Genomic DNA, 27,294 nt, shown 5'->3' on the forward strand with positions numbered 1-27,294 from the left:
GAGGCAGGCATGACAACTCACAGCAATATTATTCCATTTCCCAAAGTTATTGCAAACAAGAACTGCTATGTCTCCACAATCAGTTGACCTTCAGCCTTGGTGTGTGGATTTAAATGCCATTGTTTTAGTCACAGCAAGAAAAATTAATTGCATTGTTGCCGTTCCAGCTGTATTTCTGGGAAAATGCTTGCATGGGGTGTACCAAACAGAACCCTCAAAGGAATATTATTTCCCTCAGTTAAAAAATATATATAATTTGCCCCTTCAACCTCTGATGAGTGAAGCAGCTTCTTTCTGATGAAGGTAGAGAGAAGCCTGGAGGAGTTAAAAACACACACAGAACTTATCTTTACATACTGCTTCCAAATTATTGTGTTTACATCACAGCATTTGACTTAATATCCATTTATTTACTTAAGATATTTTCCTCTTTTCTTTGAAGGTGACGTTCAAAATAATTATGACAACCCCATCCCTTTAGGAAGTTGTTTAGGAAGAAACCATGTCTGGCCAATGTATTATTGGGAAAAATCCTAGGAGCAAAGCACCTTACCCAGCCCTATGGTGCAGGTTGTGCCAAGGCAGGGAAGACAAAAGAAAAAGTTATTGCCCTGAAGATCCAACAAGATTCCTCAGATGTTTTTTTGAGAAAAGGAATATTTCATTGCATGATCAGTGGGAATTTCAGTCACCAGGAGAACTGTAAATCTCGTTCAGAAATATGTCCCAATTTATAAAGAAATGAAGGGCTGTTCTCTACTGTCAGTAAACTTGGCAGCAACAACTCTGTTGATTTCAACAGTGAAATATAAGCAATAAGCTCCTTGCTGAGTCAGAGGGCTTGAAAAACAGACTGTCCTCATGGCTACTTGGATTTCCCCTGAAAACTTCCCTCTGCACCACTTATCAAGCAAGTTTGCTTGGGCACAAGAGAATAATGCCATAGGAGAGAGGCCAGGAACAGGAAGGGGCAAACCTTGAGGACTCACAGGGAAGTTCAAAACAGAAGAACTTCTTGGTGTTTCACTGTCAAGACCTCAAACAGAAATACTGTTTTTGAAGTTTCCTGGTGCTTTCCCCCAGTACTTTCCACCATCCTATGATGGGGAGTTCATAGACAGCCTTTTCTGCTGGGCAGAAAGAAAGGACCCAAGGGAGAGAGCCTTGGGGCAGGGGAGGTACTTGGGTTGGGGTAAAACAACTGCAGTGAAAAGAAGTCATGATTAGTTCCACCAGGCCTAAACACGATGCTGCTGCCATTATGAGGACCAGTTGGGATTTGGTCCCATCCAATGACCTTTCCACTGTTGCATTCCCTGGTCTAAAATTAGGCCTCTCATCCCTTGCACACAAGGCCTGTGCCAGCCCGGATACAGCCGTGGGTGACCGGACAGGATCCACCAGCTGAGCCCTGGTAGGACAGGCATGGCCCAGCCCCAGCTCTTAAATATGGATGAGCACATTCCTCTCACACCACGGGAGCTGCTGGCACCTGCTGACACGGCTGGGTGTGAGGAAACCACACAGGGTGGTTTTGGCAGTTCCTGGGCTCAGCTGACAGAGCAGCTCTGTCAGGACACCCAGCCTTGTGCTGTGCAGCACAGCTGTGCTATCACATCTGGAGCACTGAGCCACATTGCAGACAGCACAGGTGTCTGATGCTGCTCTGGATATGGCTCTTTGCACCAGTTCTTGTAGCATAACTGATGAGGCAGTTCCCATTTGCCTTCCCTCAGCCCATGGCTATGTTAGCCTCTGAGGACATACAAGTAAAAAGAATCCCCAACTTGGAGATCCCTATTTAATGCAGGGGCACTGTAAGAAAAGCAACTTGCATCTTGGAAGCACACATACAAATTTTTCTGGATTCACAGAGAGCTGCCCCTTGTGTCTTCATGCTGAACTACAAAGGCATTAGAAAGCTGTAAACAAAGAAGTAGTGTTTGTAGAAAGAAACAAGAGTAAGCTGGTATAAATAAAGGACTATGGGACACTGGAGTACCTTTAAAATGGGATGCTAAAAATAATGCTGCTTTTCAGTCAGAGGATCCCTGAACCATCTCCAAAGCAGCCATGTTTTACAGAACATCTGTGCTACAGGTGAATCCCCCACAATGGCCCCAGCCAAGAGCTCTTCCAGATCTGCTCTGAACCCCAAGCCTGGTGCTGTGACCCCACAACATGCCCTCCATTTCCCAACAGAAGCAGGACAGAAGGAAGCATGAGTTCCCACATTTCTGGGTTGAATTGTGCTTAGATGACTGAACTTTCACACAAGAAGAACACTTCTGGTTTCCCTCAGGTGAAAAGGAAAAAACCTCACCCTTCCCTCAGCACCTGTTGTTCCTCCTCAAGTCATCACATGCCAGATGTGGAGGATGCCCATCAGACTGCAGCAGCACCAAACACAGGGACAATATCACTCCCTCTGACCCATAGGGGAGGGTGACTTTTCCCAGGCTATGAAAATGCCTGGCTGAAGGTCAGGGATAGCAAACTGGGAACAGCTGGCTGCCAGGGCTGCCAGGTCAAGGGGACTTCCCTTCCAGCACGTGATGTCTCCTGCCCATTGTGAACATGTCAGGGACAGCTGTCCCCAAGCCAGAAATCTCTGACATGAATCCCTCCTCTCTCTCCATGTCAGAGCAACCACAGAAATGCACACCTCCCTTGCTCAAATGCCAGGGGAGGGTGCCAGGGCAGCCTCAGGGATGGATGCCTTCTCCACCAGAATATCACAGCAAAGATGTCAGCAGCCTCAGCTAAGACCCCTCCTCAAGCAAAAATACCAGGATGGGGAAGCAGACCATGCTTGAATACAAGCCCTTCGTTTGATGAAGATTTAGGACATTCCTGTCAGGTTTGAACTCCTGGCTCATTACTCAGTCGTGTAGTATCTCTAATGCCAGAAGAAACCAAAATCATCAAAGTTCTCTAGGGTTAGCTTGGTGCAGATATGACCAGAGAGGACAAAACTATCATCAAGTGAGGCTGGTACCACTGGTAGAAAAGTTCCCCAGAGGGGTTCACGCTGTTGAAGCCATCAAATCACAGTTTTACTGCGGGTCAGGTCTCCAACACCAACCTCCTTCAAACAGACCTACGAAAAAAAAGGGTTTTCACCACTTGGAGAGGAAGGCAACAGAGGCAAAACTATGACAAAAGGATGAAGATAAACTGCTGCCATGTATGTTTCTGCTGAACATGGTTCTGTTTGGCTTTCATACCTGGATTTAAAAAAATCATGAGCAGATCAATCTTCTCAGAACAAGGACAGGATTCTACCTGTGGCAATATGGTCCATGTTGGAAAGTATGTCATTTTGCAGGAGGAAGGAAACTTTTTGGATCTAAGAACATTAGGTTAGGTTAGTGCTTTACTACTTAAAAAATATTCCATATTGCTTGGCTTCAAGATCTTGGGTTTACATGTTGCTTTCAAGTAGTAAGATAATACTAGAATTGGCCGACTTGATGGTTCCCTTTAACCTCAGACTGAGCTTCCGTAGGTGTGAGTGAAAATTCTGCTCCCCACCTACCATAAAACATAGCCTGCACATGGAATTCTTTGGAGAAGGCCAAAAGCAGGCTTCAAAGAGAGCAGAGATTCATCCCTTGGTGTGCTTCTGTGATAATTTTGAAAGCCAAAGAATGCTATACTTAAAAGCATATACCTTAGCACATGCATAATTATCAAGGGTTGTGAAGCACAAATGAAAACAAAGTTGGAGCAGGGAAGTTCACTGAATAAGAGGAAAAATGAGAGGTTGTATCCTGAGGTCTCCCAGGTGTCTCAGACTGGCTAGAAACAACAGTCCCCTCAGACCGAAAGGTTTCAGACTTGGACCCAGGACGTGTTCTCCACTCACTCGCCTTCCTCTAGGGCACCTAGAGAAGTCCAGTTAGATGCAGTCTAGGAGGTTCTGTCTTCACTGACACATACAGAAATTGGAAGAGAAAGTGAAATTTCATCCTAGTGATTTCTACTATTGTCTGGAAAGTCCTGGGTATCCAATCTTTGCCCACTACTCCTTGGTTATGTCTCTTACACAAAGCATGGCCTGTCATGGGAACTTTTCCCTCAGTGGTAAGCACTGTGTGAGACAATCTGCTGGTGAACTCAGAGCCCCATTGCTCAGGCTCTGCTCCTGTCCCTATGCTGTAAGGCCAGCATTTGGGTATATACACATAGCTCTTCTCAGACTGGTTGCTGATGGAGAAAAAGAAATCTTTTTTATTACTTGTAGTCATCATAAACAGGGGAGAGGAAGACACCTCAATCATTGGAAATATGTTGTAAGCTGACCCAAGTCATCAGAGTTAAAATGCACAAAAGTCTTGAAAGCTGGATCCAGACCTCCAATCACTTACTGTCTGCTCTGCCCCAGCCTTTGGAGCCAGCAAGTTCCTCCATGGCTTACTGACCTGTCATGTCCCTGTACTCAGGGAGAAGAACTGGGCTCCTTCATGACCTAGCTGACATTGCTCTGGTCTGCAGAGCTGAGCCAGACTTTCTGACCTCAAACTTTATGAAGTTTTGGAAAGAGCCAGAGAAATGTGGCAGGTGTGATTTCTTGGTCTTTTACCTCACATTCTAATGAGGACCCCAAATCCTCTTCTGCTACCCCTTTTTGCATGTGACACCACTTCTATAAAATTATTCCACAGTGCACAGAAATAAAAGAGCTATTTCCCAGCACAGGAGGATGAAAAGCAATCAGCTACAAGCAGCTCATGTCACAGCACATGCAACCCTCACCACATGCTGCTTCACATGCCTCCCCCAGCACTGCAGGAAGGTCAGCCACCCTAGGGACATCCTTCACTATTGCCACACCCCATCCCACATGGAAAAGCTGCTGGATCCTGACCCTGATTTTCTAGTCCAACCCCACACTGAGGATTTACTGACTCTTCCAAGCAGCAACTCAGGCCCCTCCACTTGGGCTTTGTGTGCCCCACCAGCTCCAGGAGATACCCATGTATTCCCAGCAGAAGGTGGCAATGAGTGCCTGCTTGCTCAGAAAGCTGCTGCCAGCCACCTCCACCCAGACCTGCTGCTTTTCTACTTTGAAACATGCACAGCTGGAATTGCTCAGTGCAAATGAGTTAAAATCATAGAAAATCGCACAGGAAAATCACTATCTTCCCTGTCTGGTAATAAACGTAATGAAAACAAGTTTGAACAAAAATCTCAAATACCATTCAATGAATAATATTGAATTCATGGACTCCAGGAAGAACATCTTTACCCTCATTACAATCTGCTTCTTGACACACCTTTAGCTAACAATGAGGATAACAGCTTTTCAGCACCCTGAAAGAAGAAATGAAAACTGCACTTCAAAAGTAATCTCCTTGTAAATGCTTCTTGTTGATAATATCTTCATTTTTACAGGCAGGTCTTTCATTGTTTAATGCAAAGAATTCACAACTTTTTTTAGTAGAGACACACCCCATTTGCAGATTTCTGCTCATCTAAATTTGGATATTAGGACTGGCAATAAAATTGACTTTGATGCTCAGCTGAGAAGGCAGAAACAATCCCATGCAAGTCACTGTTCAAATTTAAGGAAGCAGCTACAAAATAAAGTTACAAATCTCAGAAGCACGTCTTGCTTTTAAGTGTAAATTTCAGCTGAGAAATATATTGTGTGTATTAGAGAAGTCAGGCGTAAACCCCTGGATTCCAGGGATTGCAGACTTCAGTTAACTTCTAAGACAGCATAAACTATAAACACAGCATATCAGTGTAGTCCTGTGCTGTACAGTGAGTAGTTACAGAGCACAGAAAAGTTCCTGTGCAGCACTGGAAGATGTGCAGCCTGGTTTAACATGGTTACCCACTACCCAATGTTATTTAAGTAAGTACAAGACACCTGTTTCAGGAATCAGGTAACACAGACAAGCAATGCCACGCTGGTGTAACAGCAGGAGGTCAAAGTGCTGTGATACATTTGGTTTGGGTAAACAAGGGCAGCTAGGGGATGACACCCAAACTCTACATTTTTAATTTAAAAACTAATTACAAGATGCTTCTTGTTCTGCTCTCTGCTGGCAGAAGTGCCCTGACCTCACTGAAATTAACTTAAAACAGATAAAGATAAGGCCCAGCAACAGATCTCATTACAAACATTCAAGAAAACCCCATAGGATGCCCACAGATCTGCAGCTACATTTGCTGCAGATGTACCCCACTGAGCATCAGACTCCCCTGGACTTCCCCCATCCCTAACTGCAAGAATCTCCTACAGTCAGGGCCCCCAGTGGCTAAGCTGGGGATGAGACATTTGTCTGAGCCAAGTCCGAACACCCTTTGAATATTTAAAGAGAGGTTTCAGTGGGTCTGGGATGTGTCACTGAGCCACTTCCCAGCACATCTGTGACAGACAGCCCTGAATCCTTCAGGGAGCACATTATTGAGGATGTGAGGAAGCAGTCCCAGGTTCCTCCCCTGCATCCAGAACAGCACCCTCTGCTTTCAGTCAGTCACAAACACTGCCTTCCCTGCCATGCCCAGTGCTCTGTGTGTTTGTGTGTGTGTCTGTCTGTCTGTCTGTCCGTGTAACCCTTGGACCACACCACTCACCCTGGTTCCTCCCAGGAGCTATGTCCCTTCACCTCCTGCATGAAAGGGTCATTGGATGCAGCATCAAGCTCACTTCCAGCTGTGCTCAAACTACCTCTAACTGCAGATTTCAAACTTTGCCTCCTTTCCCTCTACCACTGGCATTGGAGGAGGTGATGAAATACAGAGGAAGTTCCAGCACTCCAGGGCAAAATCTTGCACTGTTTCCAATGATTTTCAGGCTCATGTGGCACCCAGAATTTCCAGCCCATGACCATGGTTATTTCTGATCACTGGTTGTCAAGGGGCAATCCCAGAGGGGAACCCTCCACCCAGCACATCCAAAGGCTGGCATGACATGAATCAGTGTTTTCAAGATCATGGGTTTGCCCATCAGGGCGTCCCCTCTGCTTCTGCTTCCTGTCTTGGCAGACATTGCTGAGGGTGAGGTTTTTCCCTGCTGCAGTGGACTTCTTGGAAAAAGAGTGCCAGAGAGGAAAGTGGCAGTGCCAGCAGATAGGATGTCTGCCAAAAAGCACAGACCAGGGGAGGCATCTGTTCTCCAGCACTGTGCCAGCCCAACTGGGCACCTCCTTCCAGCTCAAACCATGGCCCCAGACCATGTCTGCTACTGGGAGGTGTCCCCACACAGGACCTGAATAGCCCCTGCAAAAGCTGTGTGGCCACACAGGTGCTGAGTGTGGGCATTAGGAGCACCGGGTAAGCTCATCATTAACACTCAGCTTTAAATCCTTGGACCTGTTTTTTACATTCTGCATTAGACCAAAGCTATCAGATGTAAAACAGAAATTGTCCCAAGCGCAGTAACCAGGCACTTGGACTTTCTACCTGCCCCACTCCCTGCCCCACAGCAGCTTCCCAGGAAAGGGGGAAGAGGTAGGCTCTGCAGATCACAATATTTTGATTTTCTGCCTGCAGGGCAACTGCTTCCACCCAGATCTCATCCAGATGTGTGCAGAAGATGCTTCCCATTGAAGCTATCAAAGCAAGGGACAAAGCCCTCACAGCCTTCACAGAACCTCTGCAAAGGCCCCCCACAGCCATTGCTGTCACCCAGGCATCCCCTGGCTGCCCTCCAGCCAGCCCCTGCTGTGGCAGCATGCTTCTCCAGGTAACAGACTCACCACACTTCATGGCCAGGGATGCCAGTGACTAGAAATCAGGAACAGAAATAAGGAAAACAAGTCATAGAATCATGGAATAGTTTGGGTTACAAGAGACCTTTAAAGGTCATCTAGTCCAACCTCCCTGCAATGAGCAGGGACATCTTCAGCTACACCAGGTTGCTCAGAGTCCTGTCCAACTTGACCTTGAATGTATCCAGTGAAGGAGCAACTCTCACCTTATGAGGGTGAGGATTTATCACCCTCATAATAAAATGTCTTCCTTTTCTAACATCTAAATCGACCCTTCTTCAGCTCCAAACCATTACCCCTTGTCCTCTTGCAACAGGCCCTGCTGAAACCTCTGTCCCAATCTTTTGTATAGACCTCCTTCAAGTACTCAAAGGCTCAAGAAGGTCTCCCACCCACAAGTGGAACACAGATTTTCAGAGGCTTTGGGGTAAGGAAGGAAGCCTGTCTTTTTCAGTTTCTGGGCAGGGAGTCAATCCCCACTCTGAAGGTGCTGGAGGGTATCCATATCTCCTGGAAGTGCCGTGAGCCCCGCTCTGGGGAAGGCACGATGCAGAACCCAGATACAGGCAGCTGTGCTTTCAGGCATGCACCTCATCCCCAGCAGCCTGCTGGTGGCAGTGCCCTGCTCAGAAAGCAAATCATTCAAGAATCATGGAATTGGAAAGCATCTACGGGGATTATGAAGTCCAACACCCATTTCTGCACTGGACAACCTCAAAAGCCACACCATGTGTCTGGGGGAGAGCATTATCCAAATGCTTCTTGAACTCTGGCAGGCTTGATGCCATGACCACTTCCCTGGGAAGCCTGTTTCAGTGCCCAACCACCCTCTGGGTGAAGAACCTTTTCCTGATATCCAACCTAAACCTCTCCTGACACAGCTTCAGGCCATACCCTTGGGTCCTGTCACTGGTGACCACTGGGAAGAGATCCGTGCCTGCCTTATCTCTTTCCCTTTGTGAGGAGGCTGTAGGCTGTGATGAGGTCTCCCTAAGTCTTGTCTCCTCCAGGCTGAACAAGTCTAGTGACCTCAATTGCTCTTTGTATGGTTTCCCCTCCAGACCTTCACCATCTTTGTTGCTCTCCTTCGGATACTAACAGCTTTATGCCTTTCTTATATTTCTAATAGCTTTATGCCTTTCTTTCTTTCACCCCCAGCACTCGAGGTGAGGCCACCCCAGTCCAGAGCAGAGCAGGACAATACCTCCTTTGCCCGGCTGGCGATGTTGTGCCTGACTCCCCCAGGACACGGGTGCCCCTCCTGGCTGCCAGGGCACTGCTGCCTCATGTTCAGCTTGCTGTCGACCAAGAGCCTCAGGTCTCTTTCCTCATTTCCCAGGCTGTTTGCACACTCCGAGATGACCACCCCAGGTGCAGAACATGGCATTTTTGGAGGCACCTGTTCTCTCCCTGACGGCGCGTTTCCAAGCTCGCAATGGGACACATCACACAGCCAAGCCCTGGGGCAGTGAGCCCAGGTACCGCATTCACCGCTCTGCCGGGACAGGGCGCCGCGGCTCAGCTCCTGCGCAGGGACCGACCCTCGGCACCGGGCACTCCGCCTTCCCTCCGGAGGGGATTTCTCGGTTCCCTGCTCTCGGGGGGAGGCGCAACTGGAGTTTCCCAGCAGCCGGGTCCCGCCCCCGCTTTCCTCCCCTTATAGCCGGGCTGCCCCCGCCCCGGGCACAGAGCCTTTGACAGTGCGGTGACAGTGACAGTGCCGGTGCCGCTGCAGCCCCGCCGCCCGGAGCCGCCGCACGGTAAGTCCGTCGGTCTCGGCTCTTTCCCCTTCCCCTCGGGCCGGCGTGTCCCGCTTCTCCCGAGCCGCTGCCCCGCTCCGGGCTCGCTTGCTGGGGAGCTCGGGGGCTCTCTGCTGGGTCCGAGAGTGGGGAACGAGGGGCGTATGCTGAAGGGGGGGTTGCCGGGCACGGGGAGAGCTTTCAGCTCCACCTTGAAATTATCAGAATGGGGAATAAATCGGACCGCTGGGCGGATAGCAGCTCCAGGCACATCCCAGGGCTGGGCACCGCAAGGATGTGTGCATGGTAATTCCATTGTGACAGCTGGATGTGACTTTTGCTGCTTTTCATCTAAATTGCAGGGCACAGGCTTAAGCAGTGACTACTCTAAACCATTCACCTCCTTCCTACCCCTCTGCCTTCCAACACCTTTCCCAAAATCCAGATGTAGGTTTTGGGCACCAAAGCATCCTAAACCCAGATCTGGCACTGGGTTCCAGATCCAGCATGGCGCTTCTGCCTCTGTTAAAAGGAAGTGGTTTTCTCCCAAACCACAGCAAAGTAATTGGATTGTGATTCACTCAGTTTTGCTTCGCTGAACAAACACCATTTCAGAGCCTGGACCCTGGATGGCCCCGGGCAGCCCCTGTGACTTACACCCTGCCAGGGTCACTGTGCCAAGCTGGCACATTTCTGCATTGCCATGCTTGCCCTTTTGTGACTGCTTTTTGTAGCCAGGGATGTCCCACAGCTCTTAGGACTTACCTTTTCCCAGAGCACTGAAAAAAAGCCTCTAGAAATTCCCTTCTGTCTTTGTGCAGCATCAGCTGCTCAGCACAAATTGAAAGTTCGGCCCTGGGGTTAGGATCCTTGGTGTGTTCAAAGCAGAATTTCTTATTGAGGTTGCTGCAAAGTGAGGAAGAGGCTTTCTGTGACTGGAGCATATGGCTGATCTAGAAGCCACGGTGCCTCACTTTGATACCCAAGTTCAGAGCAGAAAACCTGAAGAAACACTCACTCTCCAAAGTGTCAGCTGCTTGCCCCTACCAAGGGACTTTGAGGCTCTCCAGCTCTGATAAAGCAAATCACAAGGGAGCAGAGAGCTCAGATTTGGGTTTGCTTCATTCACCCTCTTTATGAAAGGATGCCTGGAAAGCCAAAGAATTTGAAAGTGCCGAGAGAAGCTCCCAGGGAATTAGTTTATCTTCTCAGTTGCTGTTAGCTGTAGCAGAGAACTTTGCAAACTCCAGGACTGAAAGAAGGATTTGGCTTTGGAACTGTATTATGAAAACAAAACTCTAGACAGCAGCAGCTGGTTGCTCTTTCAGCAGCAACAGTTCAAAATTATGCTGCTCAGATTTGAAGCAAGAAAAAAAAAAAAAAGAGGGTATTGCAGTGCATTCTCTCTGTTTTTTCCCAATATATATATAGAATTTTCTCCTTCTCTGTTTGAAAGATTCACACTAACAATAGGAAATTATGGTTTACTGGATGGTTTTCAGGTGTCAGTAATTTAGGGAAATCAGATTCTCATTTGGAAATGACTGCACAGCTGTATCTACATATGGTTTTATGCTCTCTTAAAGCATCTCTCTCATGCCAGGTGAGATGTCCTGAGGTCTTCTGCCTGCTCTGTCACTGCCATTCCCCTGAGTCTCTTGGGTTCCTAATCACCCACAGCCCTATAGGGGTGCCTGGTGATGCTGAGGCACATGGATTGAGTCCTCTGGGAAGGTTCTGCTCCTGCCTTGGCTTCTTTACTGGAGACAAATTTTGTTTTCCCTCAGCTCCCCATTAGGAGCAGAATTTGGCCACCATCAGGATGCTGCAGGAGCACATATTGGGTGGTGGGTGTCTCACAGGGGTCTGCAGATAGTACTATGGATGTGAGCAGCAAAGTAAAGCCTCAAGGTGAGGCTCTGGGTGGCCCAGCTCCTCTGTGGGCTGTGATTTCCCACGTAGAGACAAGTGGGAGCCCTCAGATTCATGGTGTCTCCATTCAGTACTTAACCCAGATAGCAAAAATGGTAGGAAAAAAACCTCACCTCATAGGAGGTCTCCCAGCGTGCAGAGACTGGGTCTGGCATCTCTGTGGACTCTTTGCTTTGATGAATTAGCAGTTTAGTTGTTTGCATATGGTCTGACATACACTAAACTCAAACTGCATTGCTCTATTGCTTCAAAGATGGCTTGGCCCAGTGCAATTCTCTTGTGTGGGCAGATAGAGAACTTTGGTAGATAACTCTGGATTTCTGAGAGGCTGTGGGAGAGATACACTAAAATGAAATGTAAATCCTCATGACCTAGGATATCAGCAGTCTGGAGAGGACCAAAAATCCAAACAAATGCTTGTTAATACTGGCAGCAGCTCAGGAAAAAGAAGCCAAGAAAAAGTTCAGCAAAAAAATTGAGAATAGGGATAATTAATAAATTTCTTCCCCTGAGTGCTCTCTGGCACACCATGAGCTACCCCTGACCAATGAGATCATTCTGCATGAAGGCCATCTCCTTTGATGAGGAAAAGGAGAAAATGGGAAGCCACTGTGCCCAGAGTCTGGGCTCGGTCCTTCTGTGTCTTGATTCTGCTCCCAGTGTTTCCCTTGCCCTTGCTGGCCACCCCAGAAAACTCAGAGGTAGGTGCTGTGCTCAGCAGAGAGCTCACTGTATCCCACTACAGCCACACCAGCAGTCACAGCACCACAGTCCCAGTGCTGCAGGGCATCTAGACTGTGGCAGAGGGTGCTCTGTGATCTGTGCTGCTCTTCTGGTTCAAAATCAGAAGCTGAATATGCTGTGTCCGGAATAATTGGAGCTAAAGGCTCCCTTGGCACAAACCATGTTGCCACATAACAATAATGAGGATTACAAAGATAACATTAAATTAGTAATAATACTGAGTTGGGAACAATGTCAACTCTTGACCTCAAATCCTTACATTTCCCAAGACTGGAATTTGGGTTCTGGGAAATGATTTAGCATTTCTCCTGCTAAAAAAATAATAGAAGCCTGCTGGAGTTTTAGCAGGCTTTGATTTGTGAGAAGAGCACAGACACAGAAGAGCAGCCTGCAGCCTCCAAGCCAAAGCCAAACTCCTGGCATGTTCTGTCTGCTGCACTGGGCAGGAGCAATGCTGACAGAGGCAGGAGGTGCAGTGCTAGCACAGCATCTCCTTCCTGTGTCCCCCAGCTGTAACCAGGACCACCTCCTTTTAACTGAGTATTTCTTGTAGAAAGTGTTGGCATTTTTTTTTTTCTGTATGTTTCTGAAAAGCATTTCTTACAGTAAGATTTTGGTTATCTAACAATAATGAGAAGAGATGAACAGGGAGTGTTTGGTACCATTTGGCATTAAGACTGGGGCTACATTTCAAGGCAGAAGTGGGAGCTGGGGTTTACTGGGTTTTTGCTGCAGGTACAAACACAGGCCAACCAGCAGTGGCATATGATAATCACTGGGCAAGAGTTCAAGCTGGCCAAATACGAGAGCATGGCAGCTTTTGCGTCAACAACCTTACCTAGGTGCTTGAGGCTGGCTTTTTTTGACCACTACCATGACAAAGTTCTGACAGATAATAAAAACTCAGCTTTTAACCAGACTAATCATTCCCTCATGGACTTTTATATGTGTAGTGTCACTTTAATGCTTTTCAAAGATCTATTGTATTTATCTTGGCATTGAAGAAGAACTGAATCTTCGAAGTCCACCTTTGTGATCATCATTCATCAAAATGAAAGACCTTAGCCTTTTGGAAGCGGAGAGATTTCTGACTTTCTTTGGTTAGAAAACAAACAAACAAACAAAAAGAAACCAAATAATGCTTTGTTGGAAATTACAGGAAAAAGAGAGAGGACTCAGATGAGTCTGAGTCTGTGCTTGAACAAACAGGAAGGGATTTGTCGGAATTAATCTAAACACAGTGTTGTGTTGGGAAATGCAGGTTATGAAAAGAGCCCTACAAAAATTAGGCAACAAATCATGCCTGTTGCCATGATTTTTTTGGGTTGGTTGGTTCTTTTTCTTGGTATTTTTGTAGAGGAAATGTAACAAAAAGGAGCTCTTTTCCACTGCTTTCCGGATTCTAGTGGGGCATCCTGACTAGCATAGCTGGAGTGAACTGCAGGGAGTTTCCTTCCCCCTCCCCTCCTCAGTACATGTGCTAGGGAGATGTAGGTGCAAAGATTCTGCCATGACACAGCTGCTGGCTAACCTGGGATTAGCAGCTCACTTAGTTAAGAGTGTGGTGCTAATAATGCCTTTGGTTGTGGCTTCAGTCCCTGTATGGGCCATTTACTTCAGAGTTGGAATTGGTGATCCTTCTGGGTCCTTTCCAGCTCAGACTATTCTGTAACTCCTGTCAGCTGGGCTCTGGTGCTTGCTCATGCAAGGAACACTCCTTCCCAAATGAATGTTCATATTTGTTGTGTTGAGAAGGAAATAGCATTACTAATCCTGAACATGGCCTGGTATCCAAAGCAGGGAGAAGGGAAGCTCTCAGCAAAGCCAGGCTCTCACTGCTCTCTGTATAACTCAGCTGCTACCACTAACTTGACACTTCAAAGCTCTCCAAGCTGCCAGAAGACAGCAGGAGGAAACATAATTAGAATGAAAAGCCAGAGTCTTCCAACTAGTTTTCCCAGAAAGAAGTATCAAATTTTGTATCAGCATGACACATATCAACATTATAAACTTAAAGGTATTTGAAGATCACCACATTGTGGCTGTATAACTGAAGCCAAATTCTTCATTTGTTTGAAGTCTAATTTTTCTGCCATTACCCAGTACAAATAAACCAAAACTTGTCTGAGAGTTCTTCATACAGATGTGCTTCAGTCTCCTAGAAAGTCACTTTAAATAAAGCATAATTAGAATAAGGATTGGAAACTATGAGTGACTTTAATAATTTACAATAATTGAACAATTATAATCATTGTACAAATCGTTATAATTATGTAAATAAATATTTTGCAGTCTATTGAATTATAGAGGAACATAATTCTAAATATGAATTCTGAGAAGAATTTGTAACAATAACAAATTTCTGTTGTTAATTATTTGTGGTGTAAGAGTGTTGGTAGTAATGCAGGACTCTGGCAGGATCATGTCTGTTTAAACAAGACTAAACTACCCTGATCCTCGTGCCTTGTTTCCACTTACCTTGAGCACAGATCAGGAAGAAAAGGCCCTGAGTAAGGGGGGAATCGATCCCATGTAAGAGTATGAGAGTTTTGTGGTTACTTTGAAGACACAGGACATTTGTCCCACCCACATCACTCATGTGCCCATCCATGCTCATGTCCATAGTCACACAGCATCCCATGGGAGAGCCTGACAAGCTCAAGGTCTCAAATCAGGACATCTGAATCACCCTCAAAATGGCTCTTTGATTTTTCTCTCATTTAGACCAGAGAGCTGCTTCCCTTCTCTGCATTAGCTGGGATGGTGTTGCTCAGGAATTCTCCTGTGCTCACACCAAATGTGTAACATTCTCCATGTTGCCCACACATATACCTTGCCACCTTTGCTACCTTCTCTGTGGTATTTTTCTTCCTAACTGTTGTAATCTGATCCTTTTTTTTTTTTTTCCCCTGAAATTTACAGGCTAGAAGGAAAATGATGAAAATGTTACCTTTTTTCCAAAGTGGTCCTTTTGGAATACGCAGTGGATCACAGGGATGCATTGATGCAAACAGACCGTTTGAAAACACTTCATCATCAGTAGCTGAGCAAGTCCCTGTCTGTCCTGAAGCTTCTGCAGATGAGATCTGGTCCAGGGACCAGGAGAAGATGAGAGAAAGGCCAGAGGCAGCCTGCAGAGCTTCACGTGCCTCTTCCATCACAAGCAATGAGAGTTGCATCTCTGCCGGGGACAGCCCTGAGAAGGGGAACAAAGGAATAAAGGGAATGCTGAAAAGTGCATTTAAAATAGTGAAAAAGACCAAGCCACCCAGTGGTAAGTGCTCCTCCATCCTCCTTGCACCACTTCATCGGCCATAGTAAACCTCTAGAGGGGCTGTATAAGGGAGGAATTGTCCCCTAGAGATGCAAAGGTACTGATAGATTGAAGTGACTTTTCCAAGAAACCTGGGGAAAAATTGGGCTGAGGGAGTCATGACCTCAAGTCCTAGTCTTTTAGTACCAAGGGCACAGTCCTTGAGGAGCTGTCCATTTGCAGGTTTTCTGTCCAAAATAAAACTTATTTCTACTTCCCATGGGGGGACAGAGAACTGTGGGTGGATAAGAAACCAAGGTGTAACTCTCAGCTCTGTTCCTCCATCTCCTCCTTCAAAGTCTCATTGTTTAAGTACAAATTATTTCATTTCCAGGCAAGCCTTTACCTGTCTAATTGGCATCTCTTTCTCCATGTGTCAACTGCTTTCCCTAACTGGTGGTTTTCCTTCTTGACCTTGAATTTGCTGCTGAAAACAGGCCTTTTGTACTTTTATTCTTACTACTGCATTGCCCCATCCCCAATGTCTTATTTTTTCTTTTTTTTTTTTTTTTCCTTTAAGCAACCAGAATTGCAGAAAACATTTCAGATGAGACACCACCAATGTGTGGTACAATATATTCCTATTTCCCCATTTCAGCTGGATATTTCTCACTGAATACGTTCTGGGGTCATAACTGACATGTTCACTACCACCTCCCAGTAAGGCTTTACTAATTCTTGAGGCATCTCTCTTCCTCCTCCATCTCAAGCTGATTCACATCCAGCTTGCAGCAGAAAATCCTATTTGTTGCTAAGTAACTTTTGTTCTATTGCATTTGTATCTTGTGTTTTGTGCCATTAAATTTCAGCCCATTTACTGTTCAAGTTATCCCATTGTTCCTGTAAAATACGCCAAGCCCTCAGCTTCGAAAATGTCTCTGAACTTTGTGCAATCAGCAGATGCCAAAAGGGCACTCCCAGCTTTTGTGCCACAATCTTTAAGGGCAAATGAAGTAAGATGAGTTTCGTGAATAATGTAAGCTTTCTCCACCCAGAGTCCTCCATGCAAAGATTACACACTTAACAGATCTTATTTTGGGATATAACTTTGCCATTTTAACTAATAAATTCCCAGGCTTCCCTGTCTCAAGTAACTGTCTGTAGTTCAGATAAGATAGTTCAATTGTATTGTCTTGCTTGCTAAATGTGTCCTCCCAAACAATTTCACAGGTCAACTTGTGCCAAATCTATTTCTGGAAAACCCATGTGGTATTTCCTTCAGCATGTCTTTAGTTACATCTTTCTGTCTACATTATTTCTAATGCCATGCTTCTGACTTGAGGTCATATTAATGGGAAGGAGGGTGGGCAATAACTAACCAGCTGCACAAGGCTAAATTTTGGAAACAATTATAGGTGGCTCGTGAATAGCTGTCCATATGCAACACACTGGTGATGGCTATTCAAGTTTCCATTGTCCCAGTTAAAGGCAAGCAAGAAATAATCTGATCTTGAATTAAACATACTTTCTATATGGTGTAGGAGCCCAAGAGCTAGCATTTTGGAAGTATAAGCATTTTTAAAAAAATATTCCAGAACCATCATTTTTTATAAAACAGAAGTCTAAATCTTCACTCTTGGTTAAAGAAAGGTTGTTCTGTTTTCACCAGTCAAACAAGTCATGGATCTCCTTGGAGAGCAAAAGCTTTGTGATGCCATTCAACATCTGTTTGTCCTGGAGAAAAGCCTGTCTAGCAAAAGTGAGGAGGGACTGAACACCAGTCAGAAAGACATCGAGTCTGTCTATGAAATTCTGAAGCACAAAGTCTTCAGCACCTTGAAGGATTCTGTGCTGCTTGCAAAAACAAACCCAGATCTGCTACAGCAGGCAGTGGAAGCTCTGAAAGAACAGGAGAAGGAAGATCAGAACTACATGTCAGAGAACCCACCTGACCAAAATATGCAATTTAGACCTAGAAAATGGAAAGAGCTCTGGATGGCTACAGTAAAGGAGTCGGTAGAGGCTCGAATGAAAGACACAAGCCGTACTCCTAGAACTGAGAACCTCTCTCCAGTTGGCCAGAACCTCCTGCATATGGGAAAAACAATGAAAGAAGATTTGACAGTAGTTGCCAAGTATATTAACAAGCTTTATCCTCCTGAGTTTAATGTGTTCAGCATATATGCAGAGCTCTACCACAATTACTTTGCCTCCCAGGCAAAGAAAAATGCTGAGTCTCATCTGGAAGACAAGGATATTTACCTTCTTCTCTCGTGGGTGCACAACTTTTATCCAAAGTAAGTGGGATTTTATATATTTTTACCCCTGGAAATCAAAACAGGCTCATTGGCTGCAAACCCAGGCATTTGCTTGATTTATGAGTTAGTATAACTGGCCACGTTACTGGTGTTACTGATGATGTGCTGATTTACAGTCCTGGCCAGAACAGCCAGAAGGGACACACTCAAGGCTGCTAGTCTGTAAATGAAGGGTGGTTTCAGCATTCTGGCTTCTGAGCAACAGACACACAAAGGTTTAGGGCTTCATTTGTGGGGTAAATTGGTCAGGTTCATTGCTTTGATATCTATTCCAGTTGCAGACCTGGACTCACTCTTGGAAAATTTGGAAATTTCAGCCCTTTGTACCTGAAGGCAGACAATAAATAGAACAACCTGAGATACAATTATCCTGGGGATGGAGGATGTTGTTTAAGTGTTACTCACAGTCTATATTTTCCTCACCTTTAGGAGAGTTAAGGGTGCACCCCTGTGAAAGGACACCATCAGCCAAGGGTCCCCATAAACTCTCTATGTTATTGAACTGAAAATTTTGCTTGTTGTGGCTAATAGTACTGAGTGGAGAATTGAGGGCTTTCAGTTCTTAGGTGGAAACCAGTAAAGACACCAGCAATATTGCAATGTTTCTTCTGTTCCAAAGTCATTCAGCTCCACTTCTTCCTTTTTGTGTTTCACTGAGGAGTGCAGTGATTCATTGTTGATCCCGGAAGTTTTCCACAGCCAGTGTTGTGCTCTAGATCAGGATATTCAGATCTGAACCAGCTTGTGTTTGGAAGTGAGCAGTTGTGAGGAGCAGCTCTGGGGAGTTTTGGCCAGGGTAGCATCTGCTTTGGGAGTGTTGCCAGAGGCCACATCTGGGTGTCTGCTGAGGGACCACCTCCCAGCCATCAAGCACCAGCTTTTCATCTGCTTGCCTCTCTATATGGATGGAGAGAGGTCATGTCCAGGGGCTAGATTCCCCCTCTTGCTTCAGGTCCCCATGCCCACCAGAGCACAGTGGCTGGTACACAGGACAGACCATAACTCCATTCACAGGGTTGCTTGTGGTCCCACCCTCACAGGTCTCACCCCTGGCACATATTCAGCTTCTCCAAGTCCTGCCTGGACTAAGGACAGTGTACATTTCCATCTGTTTTTTCACTGATATCCTCAAAACCTGTTAGTGATTTGCATCAACAACTGTCTTGAATTACACTACCCTTGGAAAATACAATTGTTTGGCTTTTTTCATTCCAGAGACATGAGAAAAGATCATGCTTTAGCCATGGAATTGGATAAAGTTAAGCTTGGAAGCCTTTTGCCTTCAAGTCTGAGCAAAGAGCTTGAAAATAAATACCTTGACAGTGAAGAGGTAAGAAAGGTTCAGACACTCTTCTTCTTCCCTTCACTGCTCCCATATGACTCCTCAGAGAAGCTGTGACTTGTCCTGCACACACACTTCTTCACCAGTGAACCACACACCCTACACACCCTTCCAGGGAAAAGCAAAAAGCTTTTGTTTGTTTTTGGGGAACAGGTCACCTTTCTGCTAATGGGACTTGCAGAGCAAACTTCTGCTTAGCCCTGGGAGCCATGAAAACATAACTGCTCTGTTCTTGTAAATCATGTGGCAGCAAGAGGGGGAAAATCCAACAACAGATCTTTATGGGTAACTTTCTAATTGCCTGATAAATCTCCAGAGGGATTTATGGTCCCTCTCACAGGAATCTCTGAAGGATCTTGGATAATTCCTGATCTCTGCAGAGGTGCCAGACCTTGGGTGAGCACAAAGCATGGAGATCTGTCTTGACAAATCTGTTTGCTTGATGGAGAATCGCCTGGTCTTTAGAAAATAAAAGTTGCTCTGGTTTTTGTATCACCCTTCTTTTAATGGAAAAAAGAAGCCACTTTTACAGTACTCCTGTAGCTTAGTGCTTTTGGCATTTGGGGCTGGAATTCCTGGAAAATGAGAAGATGAGTTCCAAGTTTAGATGCAGTCTGTGATGGTTTGCATATGGGAGAGGTGGTGTGAGGTCTGCAAAGCACATGAACAGGGCACTGGGGGATCAGCAATACTGCACAGATCATTTCCAAAGCCTCACTGCAGCACAGAGGGGTCAGAGCAGAGAAAGCCTGAGAGCACTTTGTTTCCCTCTCCTACACTTGTGTGGCGTCAGAAAAGCTCATGGAAAAAGAATTGCAAAAGCAGGTAGCTCTGAGTGTTAACACACACCCAGTGCGTGGTTGGGGGAATTTGGGCTCTGGTACATGTGCTTGCTGCAACCTTCCTACCCACTGCTCCCCTCCCTGCCCTCCTGATCCACCTGATGTGGAGGTGTGATGGGATCTTCACTTCTACCTCAAAATACCCAGTATTGTGTAGGTGGGTATCGTGATGGGGGTTTTCCTTGCTGTTGTGAATTCATGGGTGAAGCATGTCCTAACAAGGAGCCTGCATATCTCAGCCAGGGCTGAGGAAAAGGGCTGAGCCAGGCAAAAGGTGGGTGGGTAAAACCTGCATAAGGTAGGAGCTGTTGCATCCATGTTGTAGTAAATGCCATTGTTCTTCCTTCCCTAAAGGTTACTGTCAAAAATTCACTGAGCAGATGTTTAGATAAAGAAATCCAAAGATGGAAAGAAGACAAGGAACCAGAGAAGCTAAATGGGCATTTTCAGAGTGAACTGCTAGGAATATTTGTTATCCAGGTAATACAGAGCTATATTAAAAATAAACAACTGCATCCTTTACCTATTTAGGATTTGAGACCAACTATGGTCAATGCAGAAGAGGAAAAGGACAAGTCACTTGTGTAGAGTGGTAGCAGAGGTGAAAGGTACAGGGAAGCTCAAGACCATGGTCTGTCTTGGGCCTGGTGTACTATGGGATGGAGGCAAGTGCCTCTATAAGCAAAACAAGAAAAAAAAACTGCCTTAATTCTCCTGTGCTATTTCTTCTGCATCCCCAGCAGCAGAGAGACAGGAGATGGGCTCAGTTGATTGAGAAATGGTGTGTCTGTTTCTTCCTCCCAGGGAAAGTGCCACAGGCAGAGCTGCCTCTTTCCTTCCTCTGGTCACAGAGGATTAGTTGAGTTTATTTTTAAAAAATAAACCTCTCATATGTTGATGTTGTTGTGATTAAATTGTTTATTTAAATGCAATCTAACAACATTTTAAAAATTTTAAAAAAGAAACGAAACCAAGTGTCAAATTGCCCACTTTCTCAGCTGTTTTCTAGATTTTTTTTTTTCATGCTCCTTTTGAACCTCTCAGCTAACTATAGCTGCTCTGTGTGGTCCCTGGATCAATTGCAGGGGGGATGCAGGACAGCTGGGTGCAGCTCTCAGCAAAGGATCTGCAACTTCTTTTACCCAGCAAACCTGGCCTTTTTGGAGCTGGCAACATTTAAAATTGATCTTGCTTGTTTGTTAGAGTATCTACAGCAGCCAGAAGCGAGCTGAGGACATCAGCAAGGCTGTGGGCGAGGAGCTGTCCCGTCGGCTGCTGAAGGAGCTGCCAGCCTTCCTGAGGAGGTGAGCTGGGGAGGGGCTGTGGGCAGTGAGGCTGGCACAGCACCTGGGCAGCCACTCACCCACCTCTCCTCTTCCCATCTCCTCTCCAGCTACAGGGATGCCTTTGAAGACTTCAAAGAGAAAAGCAAGAAGCACAGATACTACAAGCCTATACTGATTGCAAATATTAACAACTGCTGGAATTTTAGGTGAGTATCCAAAAGAAAAGGTTTTGCTTCTTCCTCTGCAGGCAATGTATAAAGGGGTGGTATTCCAGAGTGAGAAGAGGTAGAAAAATCTGCCTGCAGAAGGTTTGGACACCTCTGAATTTCTCTCTCTCCTGAGGATAGACTGTTCTGACGTGGCTGGTATTTTCTTGCAGAGAATACACAGAGGAATACGTGGCAGAAAAGGACGACAGTAAAGCCGATATCCTCAGCACTCTGGCTGATATTGAAAACAGTGGCTTTGATGTGCTGCTTCAACAGCTCTTTACCCAGCTGAAGGTACCATATCTGTGCTCCACATCGTCCTGCCTCATGGCTCAGCTGATACCAGGGCAGGGCATGGTCTCCTGCCGTGCTATCTGTTGCTCAAATCTCTGATTCAAATCAGCCACATTCAGAAGGGACAGGATGGGATAGGCACTAACCCACACTTCTGCTGAAACGCCCACAAAGCTCTCCTTGAGCTGGTCCTCAAACCTGCAGGCAAAATGGGTGCAGTGACATAGGCACAAATGTGCAGGTGAACATAAAACCTGCTAATGGCATCCGAGACAATGGCTGCAGTAGGAGAGTCTTGACCTGCAGCTGTTTGTTCTCTACACTGCAGGAAGCCATCACTAATGGCATAAACTGCAATTACACTGCTTTTGGCTTCCCCATAAAGGTGACCTGAAGGGCATTTCTGTACTTTTGGCTTCCTTTTTTTTTTTTTTCCTTTTGTTTGTTTATATATATAACACAATCTTTTCAAGTTAAGCAATTTTGGTGGAGGAAAAGGAAGCGTAGGAGGCAGGAATGTTCAGCCACAATCTCTCCTGCTTTCTCTGTAGAGCCTTTTGGAAGGCACAAGAGAACAGGGATGCAATTTTTTTCGTTTTCCTATTTATTTACTGTGGCTGAGAAAAATTATGATTGAAAACATTTCATAAAGATTCATTTTTTCCCCCTGATGGTTCCATAATTCTTTAATCAGACAAGATGGTGAGGGGAAAAAAAAAAGCAGAAATAATAAAAACACCTCCAATATGAACCTTTCAAGCCCTTGGTGTTCTTCACCATGAGGAACCAAGAAGGGGACACAGCCCCTTGTTCCCCTGTCCCTGTAAAGCGTCATCACACACCCCTACACAGACTACACACCATGCTCTCACTACGTGAGATACTCTACATGTAGAAATGACAAATACACATGTGCATAGAATTTGTTTGAGGTAACTTAGCAGGTTTTCCATTTTTTCAGCCATTGTACAAGAAGTTTACGGAGAATAAGTGGGACTCCAGCAGTGAAATTATGAATGAGATCATTAAAACCACCAGCAAACATATTTCAGACTTCCAGACCTTAAAGGACCCGTTTTACCATGTAAGTCTGAGAGAAATATTGGAGGGATTCTGGGGTGCTGGGATGCATTTTCAGCTCTGATCCTCTGTGGCTTGAGCTGCCATGACCTCTGGTGAGCTGGCCTGGCATCAGAAAGCCTCTCAGGCAGGGTTTCCATCAGCATGCAGTTTCCCAGATTAGGCACATGAATCTTATCCTCCTCTGGCAGAAGCAGATTCTTGCAGCTCTGCTGCACTGTTTGCAGAACAAACCACCCCTGATGCAGAGAAAGTGCTTTAGAGACCACCCAACATGTGGCTTTAATTACAGATTCGCTTTAGCAGTCTTGAAACACAGATGCAGTTGCATAGTTCAGTCTCATTGCTACTTTGATTGCCTTAAGGACTGGAGGAGGTGGATGCAAATGGGAGAAGTCCCAGAGAACTGAGCCAGAACCACATCCTCACTGATGCTGGACTATATATGAAATATCATCATATCAGACAATATTTTATTTCCTGTCTTTATCTTTTTAGTAGCTGAGACAAATCATGATGTTTTATGTGTTAGAGAGAGGAACAGGAAGAGCAGCATGAATTCCTGTTTTTCTGGAATATTGTTACTCCTCTAGCACATGGAAATCTTTTCTGCGCTATAAACTCTTCCCAGAAGGAAACGACATTTGGAAATTCCCATTCTTACTAGAGTACAAAGAAATTCTCAGCATCTAGGATGTGTTGTAACCTGTCTTGGGAGGCTGGCAACCAGGGCTGTTCCTGCTATGTAATTCACAGCAGGCATTGGTGGGGCGTGTCTCACAGCCAGGATGGTTTTGTCCTCCATCCACACACATGATTTATGTCCCCAAGCAAAAGAGAAATGGATGGTGATTCCCTCCTCTCTTTCCCAACAGGCTATCGTTGAGAAGATCCATGCACGTTTGGTTAAAGAGTACATTGTGAGGCTGCTGAAGAGGAAGGTCAGCCTGAAAACTCCAGCACAGCAGCAAACTCTGGCCCAACATATCTCCAAGAATGCTGCTGACCTGGAAGCCTTCTGCACCAGCAATGTACGTGAGTGCTTGCCATGAACACATCACAGGGCACAGACACACTGAAAAACAGGAAAGTAATTCTGGGAACTTTTGTTAACCTTTTCAACTTAGCTTAATTTCCTGCAAGGCAGGACCTTAGGCAGAAAGAGGTCTCTTAAAAGTGCCTGTAGGCAGAAAGGCTGCCCTGTCAGCAGCCTGCCCCTCCCTGCATGGAGAGACATGATTTCATCGTCCTTTGTCCCATAGGCAGTTCCTTTTTGCAGGTTTATATTAAAAGGGTCAAAAGACTTAGATACTCTTTCCCGGTTTCAGTACAGCTTCCATGGAGGCTGGGTTTCTGTCACCGATAGCTCGCTGCCAGGCCTCGGGATTGACCGACAAGGGCTTCTCCCGATCAGATCTCGTATGGAGCTGCAGGCATTTCACTGGCCGAATCCCGAGGGGGCGTGGAGTTCAGATCAAAGAGAATATCCAGACCGGGTCTTTCAAAAGTCTTCATAAAGGGTAGCCTACAGAATAAATTCTTCTGTTGCCATATGAGCAAGCTAACAGGTTTCCTCTCACCCTTGATTTCCCCCATGCTGCAGCTTTTAGGTCAGCCAGGGTCTAAAGCAGGCAGTGTGGGGTCTGTGGTATGCAAGGAATTTCTCCATGACAGCCACAGCTGGAACACCCCTCTCTGTCCTTTGAGATCATCTCCCTCCTTCCATGCCTCTAATTTTGCCTGCAAAAAAAGCTAAGAGCTAAGCCAAAACCTGTCCTCCATCACCCCATGCATGTTTGACTGGAGAAGGAACAAGTCTGAGTTTTACATAGAGTGGGCAGGAGATCAGGCAGCTGCACCTTGGAAATTCCAGTAGTCAGGAAAAAGTTCTAGTTGGGGCTTCTAGCCAATTTTGGCAATACCTGGATATGCCAAAGGCAGTGTTGTGTTTGGAGCTGAGGCAGAGCAGCATGTGGCAGTGACTTACCTGGCCCATCAGACCTTGGTACCCACACCAGGCAGTGCAGAAACCCAAGGAAAAGGAAATAAGCAGATAGAATCTGCTGAGGTGGAAGTCTCAGTCTTATGGCAAACCACACACCACTTGTGTGAGAGGATTAAAAACCATCAAAAAGCTAGTTGAGTTTTCCCAAGGCTGCCTCAAGCAGAAACAGCACTGAAAACAATGAGGCACCTAAAATCACTGATGTGTCCTTTCCTCTTGCCAAGAAACAGCTTCAGGAGGCAGCTCCTGGGGGGTGGTTTGACCCCCATGATGTCCTGCTAACCATTTTTTCTTCTCACAGGGATCTCAAGCCACATGGCTGAATTCAGCACTCCCCAAACTGGCTGAAATAATCCGACTTCAGGATTTAGGTGCTATTAAAATTGAAGTTGCAACACTCGCCACAACATACCCAGATATCCGGTAAGAGATGCTGAAACAGATCTGCTAATACTCATAAGGAATTTTAATTGAGCCAGAAAGCAGTCAAGTATGAATATAGGTGAGGTTCATATAGCCTGAGCCTATAAACCTTGGTGGGTGCTTCCTTCCAGGCTGTGGCAATCCCAGTCCTATCAGAAAGCAAAGGAAAATATGAATAAAAGCCAGTTGATATATTCCAAATTCTGGCCTGATTTTCTCCTTTACCTTGGAGATTCCCTTCCCTACCACAAACATCCACAGGGTCTTGTGTAGGACTGCCAGATGCTGAGCTGGCACCCACAGGGGACATACGCTCACGCCACAGGGTGGGAGCCACATCCTGGTGCAGTGGCCCTGACATGTGAAGGTGTGTGAGAGGAAATAACACCTGCCCATTTCTCTTCTACAGCAAAAGGCACCTGGAAGCATTCCTGCACATCAAAGCCAATTTGTCACGCAGTGAACTCAAGAGCATCCTGGGCTACTTGGCAGACAGCACAGCATCCACACAGCCCAGGGCCCCACTCTTCTCCAACATAAACGTGTCCTAGACCAAGGCATGCCTTGGCACTGCCCTGTGCTGGACTGTGGGGTGAGCTGGGGATGGAGACCATCTCCTGGAGCAATGCATGGCACACACTGCCACCTTTTCCTATGGAAAGTGCTTTGTCCCAGTCTGGTGCTCAGCATCTCTGTGGGAATCATCGTCCTCCGTGTGGGGCTGGGCACAGGCTGCACACATGGGAGGTGCAGTGCCCACAAAGACCGAGACTGCTCTTCCCACCAGTCATGGATTCCCTCTGGTCTCCTTGGTGCCACCACATTCTCTGCCTGGACACTGCCCTGGTGCTTTGAACTCCATCTGCCTCTCAGGGTGCCAAAAAGCGACATCACAGACCAAGCAGGCACCACCTATGTAGCTTTTTATCTTCTAAGGAAATGAAGGGAAACAAAAATTGAAAAAAACATTCAGAGATATTGGAAAAGTCCCATGTGAGAATGCTTGCAATCCATCTGCCTTCCTCTGAGCCAGGCAGGGCAGCTTTCTTAAGCTGGTGGGAGAGGCACAAGGTTCCTGATGAGGGGGAGCTGCAGCTCAGCTGTGGCAGGGCTCCTGCAAGCCCCCTCTGAGCAGCTGCAGGCTCTGACCCCGGAGCCTTGAGGTTTCCAATGGAGAACTGGCCCTGGAGAGCACATGCATCCTCCACCTCTGTGAGGTGGGAGCACCTGGGCCCCTGTCAGTGACCCCATCCAGTGCATCTGCACAGAGGGACTGTTACAAGCTGCCTATTGCAATGGATTGTGTGGGCTAAGCCAGCAGCTGGTAAAACACTTTGGATATCACTGAAGCCCTCCTTATCAAGGAGAGGACTTCCAGACCCCATTAACAGCACAGGCTTTGAATGGGGTGTGGAACTGGTCTCAAATGTCATCAGTACACACTGAGCACCCTGTTTGTGTCACCATTCTCTTGCTCACTCTTTCCCCTTGTGCTGTGAGGTAGATATGATGTGAAAATACAAATGGGTCTCTCTTGTGAAACTGTGTTTTGTTTCTTACAGCACAATTTTTTTGGGAACTTAATCAGCTGCCAAAACAGCACTGTGTATATTTGGAGACCTTTCCCTTCTCTTCTCCTCTATGTCAACTTTTGCATCAGTCTGTGGAAAGTCAGTCTGGAAGGAAGGTGCCTGATGACTGTGCAAACTATATAATGTATTTATATGTATATGTAATATACCACCAGTGTATTTTTGCACCCAATTTTATTTTTTCTCAGTTAGAGATACTAATTTGCAATGTTTATAATAAACAGTATTCAAATATGCTAGAAAAGTGACAGTTACTGTATTGCCACAGCTATGTCATCCTTCAAAGGGCCATTTCTCCCAGCCTGCTCTGGTGAATATTATCTACTGGTTCCAAGTATGGGGTCTTGTGGACTATAGGCAGGCTGGAAAAGCATGGCTGATGCCCCTGTAGGACATCCACTGAGCACAGTGGGCCCACTCACTAGCAGTGGCCAGTGGTACACACTCAGAGGAGTCTTCTGCCAGCAGGTCCTGTGGCAAAATTGTGCTCTGAGTGAAAAGTAGAGCTTTG

General features: G+C 46.0%; 2 protein-coding genes across 4 annotated transcripts in view; one reads left to right on the forward strand and one right to left on the reverse strand.

The window, feature by feature from the left end:
* Nucleotides 1–9,365: 9,365 nt before the first annotated feature.
* TNFAIP2 (TNF alpha induced protein 2) lies at nucleotides 9,366–27,027 on the forward strand. The gene is made up of 12 exons (XM_030275048.4): nucleotides 9,366–9,484; nucleotides 15,062–15,413; nucleotides 17,062–17,689; nucleotides 18,926–19,040; nucleotides 20,249–20,374; nucleotides 21,098–21,198; nucleotides 21,288–21,386; nucleotides 21,560–21,683; nucleotides 22,645–22,767; nucleotides 23,639–23,794; nucleotides 25,070–25,191; nucleotides 25,601–27,027. The coding sequence occupies exons 2-12, from the start codon at nucleotides 15,074–15,076 to the stop codon at nucleotides 25,740–25,742; spliced, it is 2,076 nt and encodes a 691-aa protein (XP_030130908.4). The 5' UTR covers nucleotides 9,366–9,484; nucleotides 15,062–15,073; the 3' UTR covers nucleotides 25,743–27,027.
* LOC115495610 (exocyst complex component 3-like protein 2) overlaps nucleotides 15,196–27,294 on the reverse strand; it is a 57,273-nt gene continuing 45,174 nt past the window's right edge. For 2 of the 3 annotated variants that reach the window (XR_012056542.1, XM_072930454.1), the window contains one exon: nucleotides 15,204–15,335. Coding sequence is in view for 1 of the 3 variants with exons in the window: in XM_072930455.1 (XP_072786556.1) it covers nucleotides 15,297–15,335 (39 nt within the window). In the remaining 2 variants the exon portion in view is untranslated. Of the gene's footprint in view, nucleotides 15,336–27,294 lie in introns of all 3 variants that reach the window. The other variant, XM_072930455.1, reaches the window with a different exon arrangement.

The sequence above is a fragment of the Taeniopygia guttata genome, chromosome 5 (genome assembly GCF_048771995.1).
Source record: "Taeniopygia guttata chromosome 5, bTaeGut7.mat, whole genome shotgun sequence".
NCBI classification, from domain to species: domain Eukaryota; kingdom Metazoa; phylum Chordata; class Aves; order Passeriformes; family Estrildidae; genus Taeniopygia; species Taeniopygia guttata.

Coding starts and splice junctions, on each gene's coding strand:
- TNFAIP2 (XM_030275048.4), top strand. CDS start 15,074: ATGATGAAAATGTTACCTTTTTTCCAAAGTGGTCCTTTTGGAATACGC. Junction 15,414..17,061: donor AAAGACCAAGCCACCCAGTG/GTAAGTGCTCCT, acceptor TGTTTTCACCAG/TCAAACAAGTCATGGATCTC. Junction 17,690..18,925: donor GTGCACAACTTTTATCCAAA/GTAAGTGGGATT, acceptor TTTTCATTCCAG/AGACATGAGAAAAGATCATG.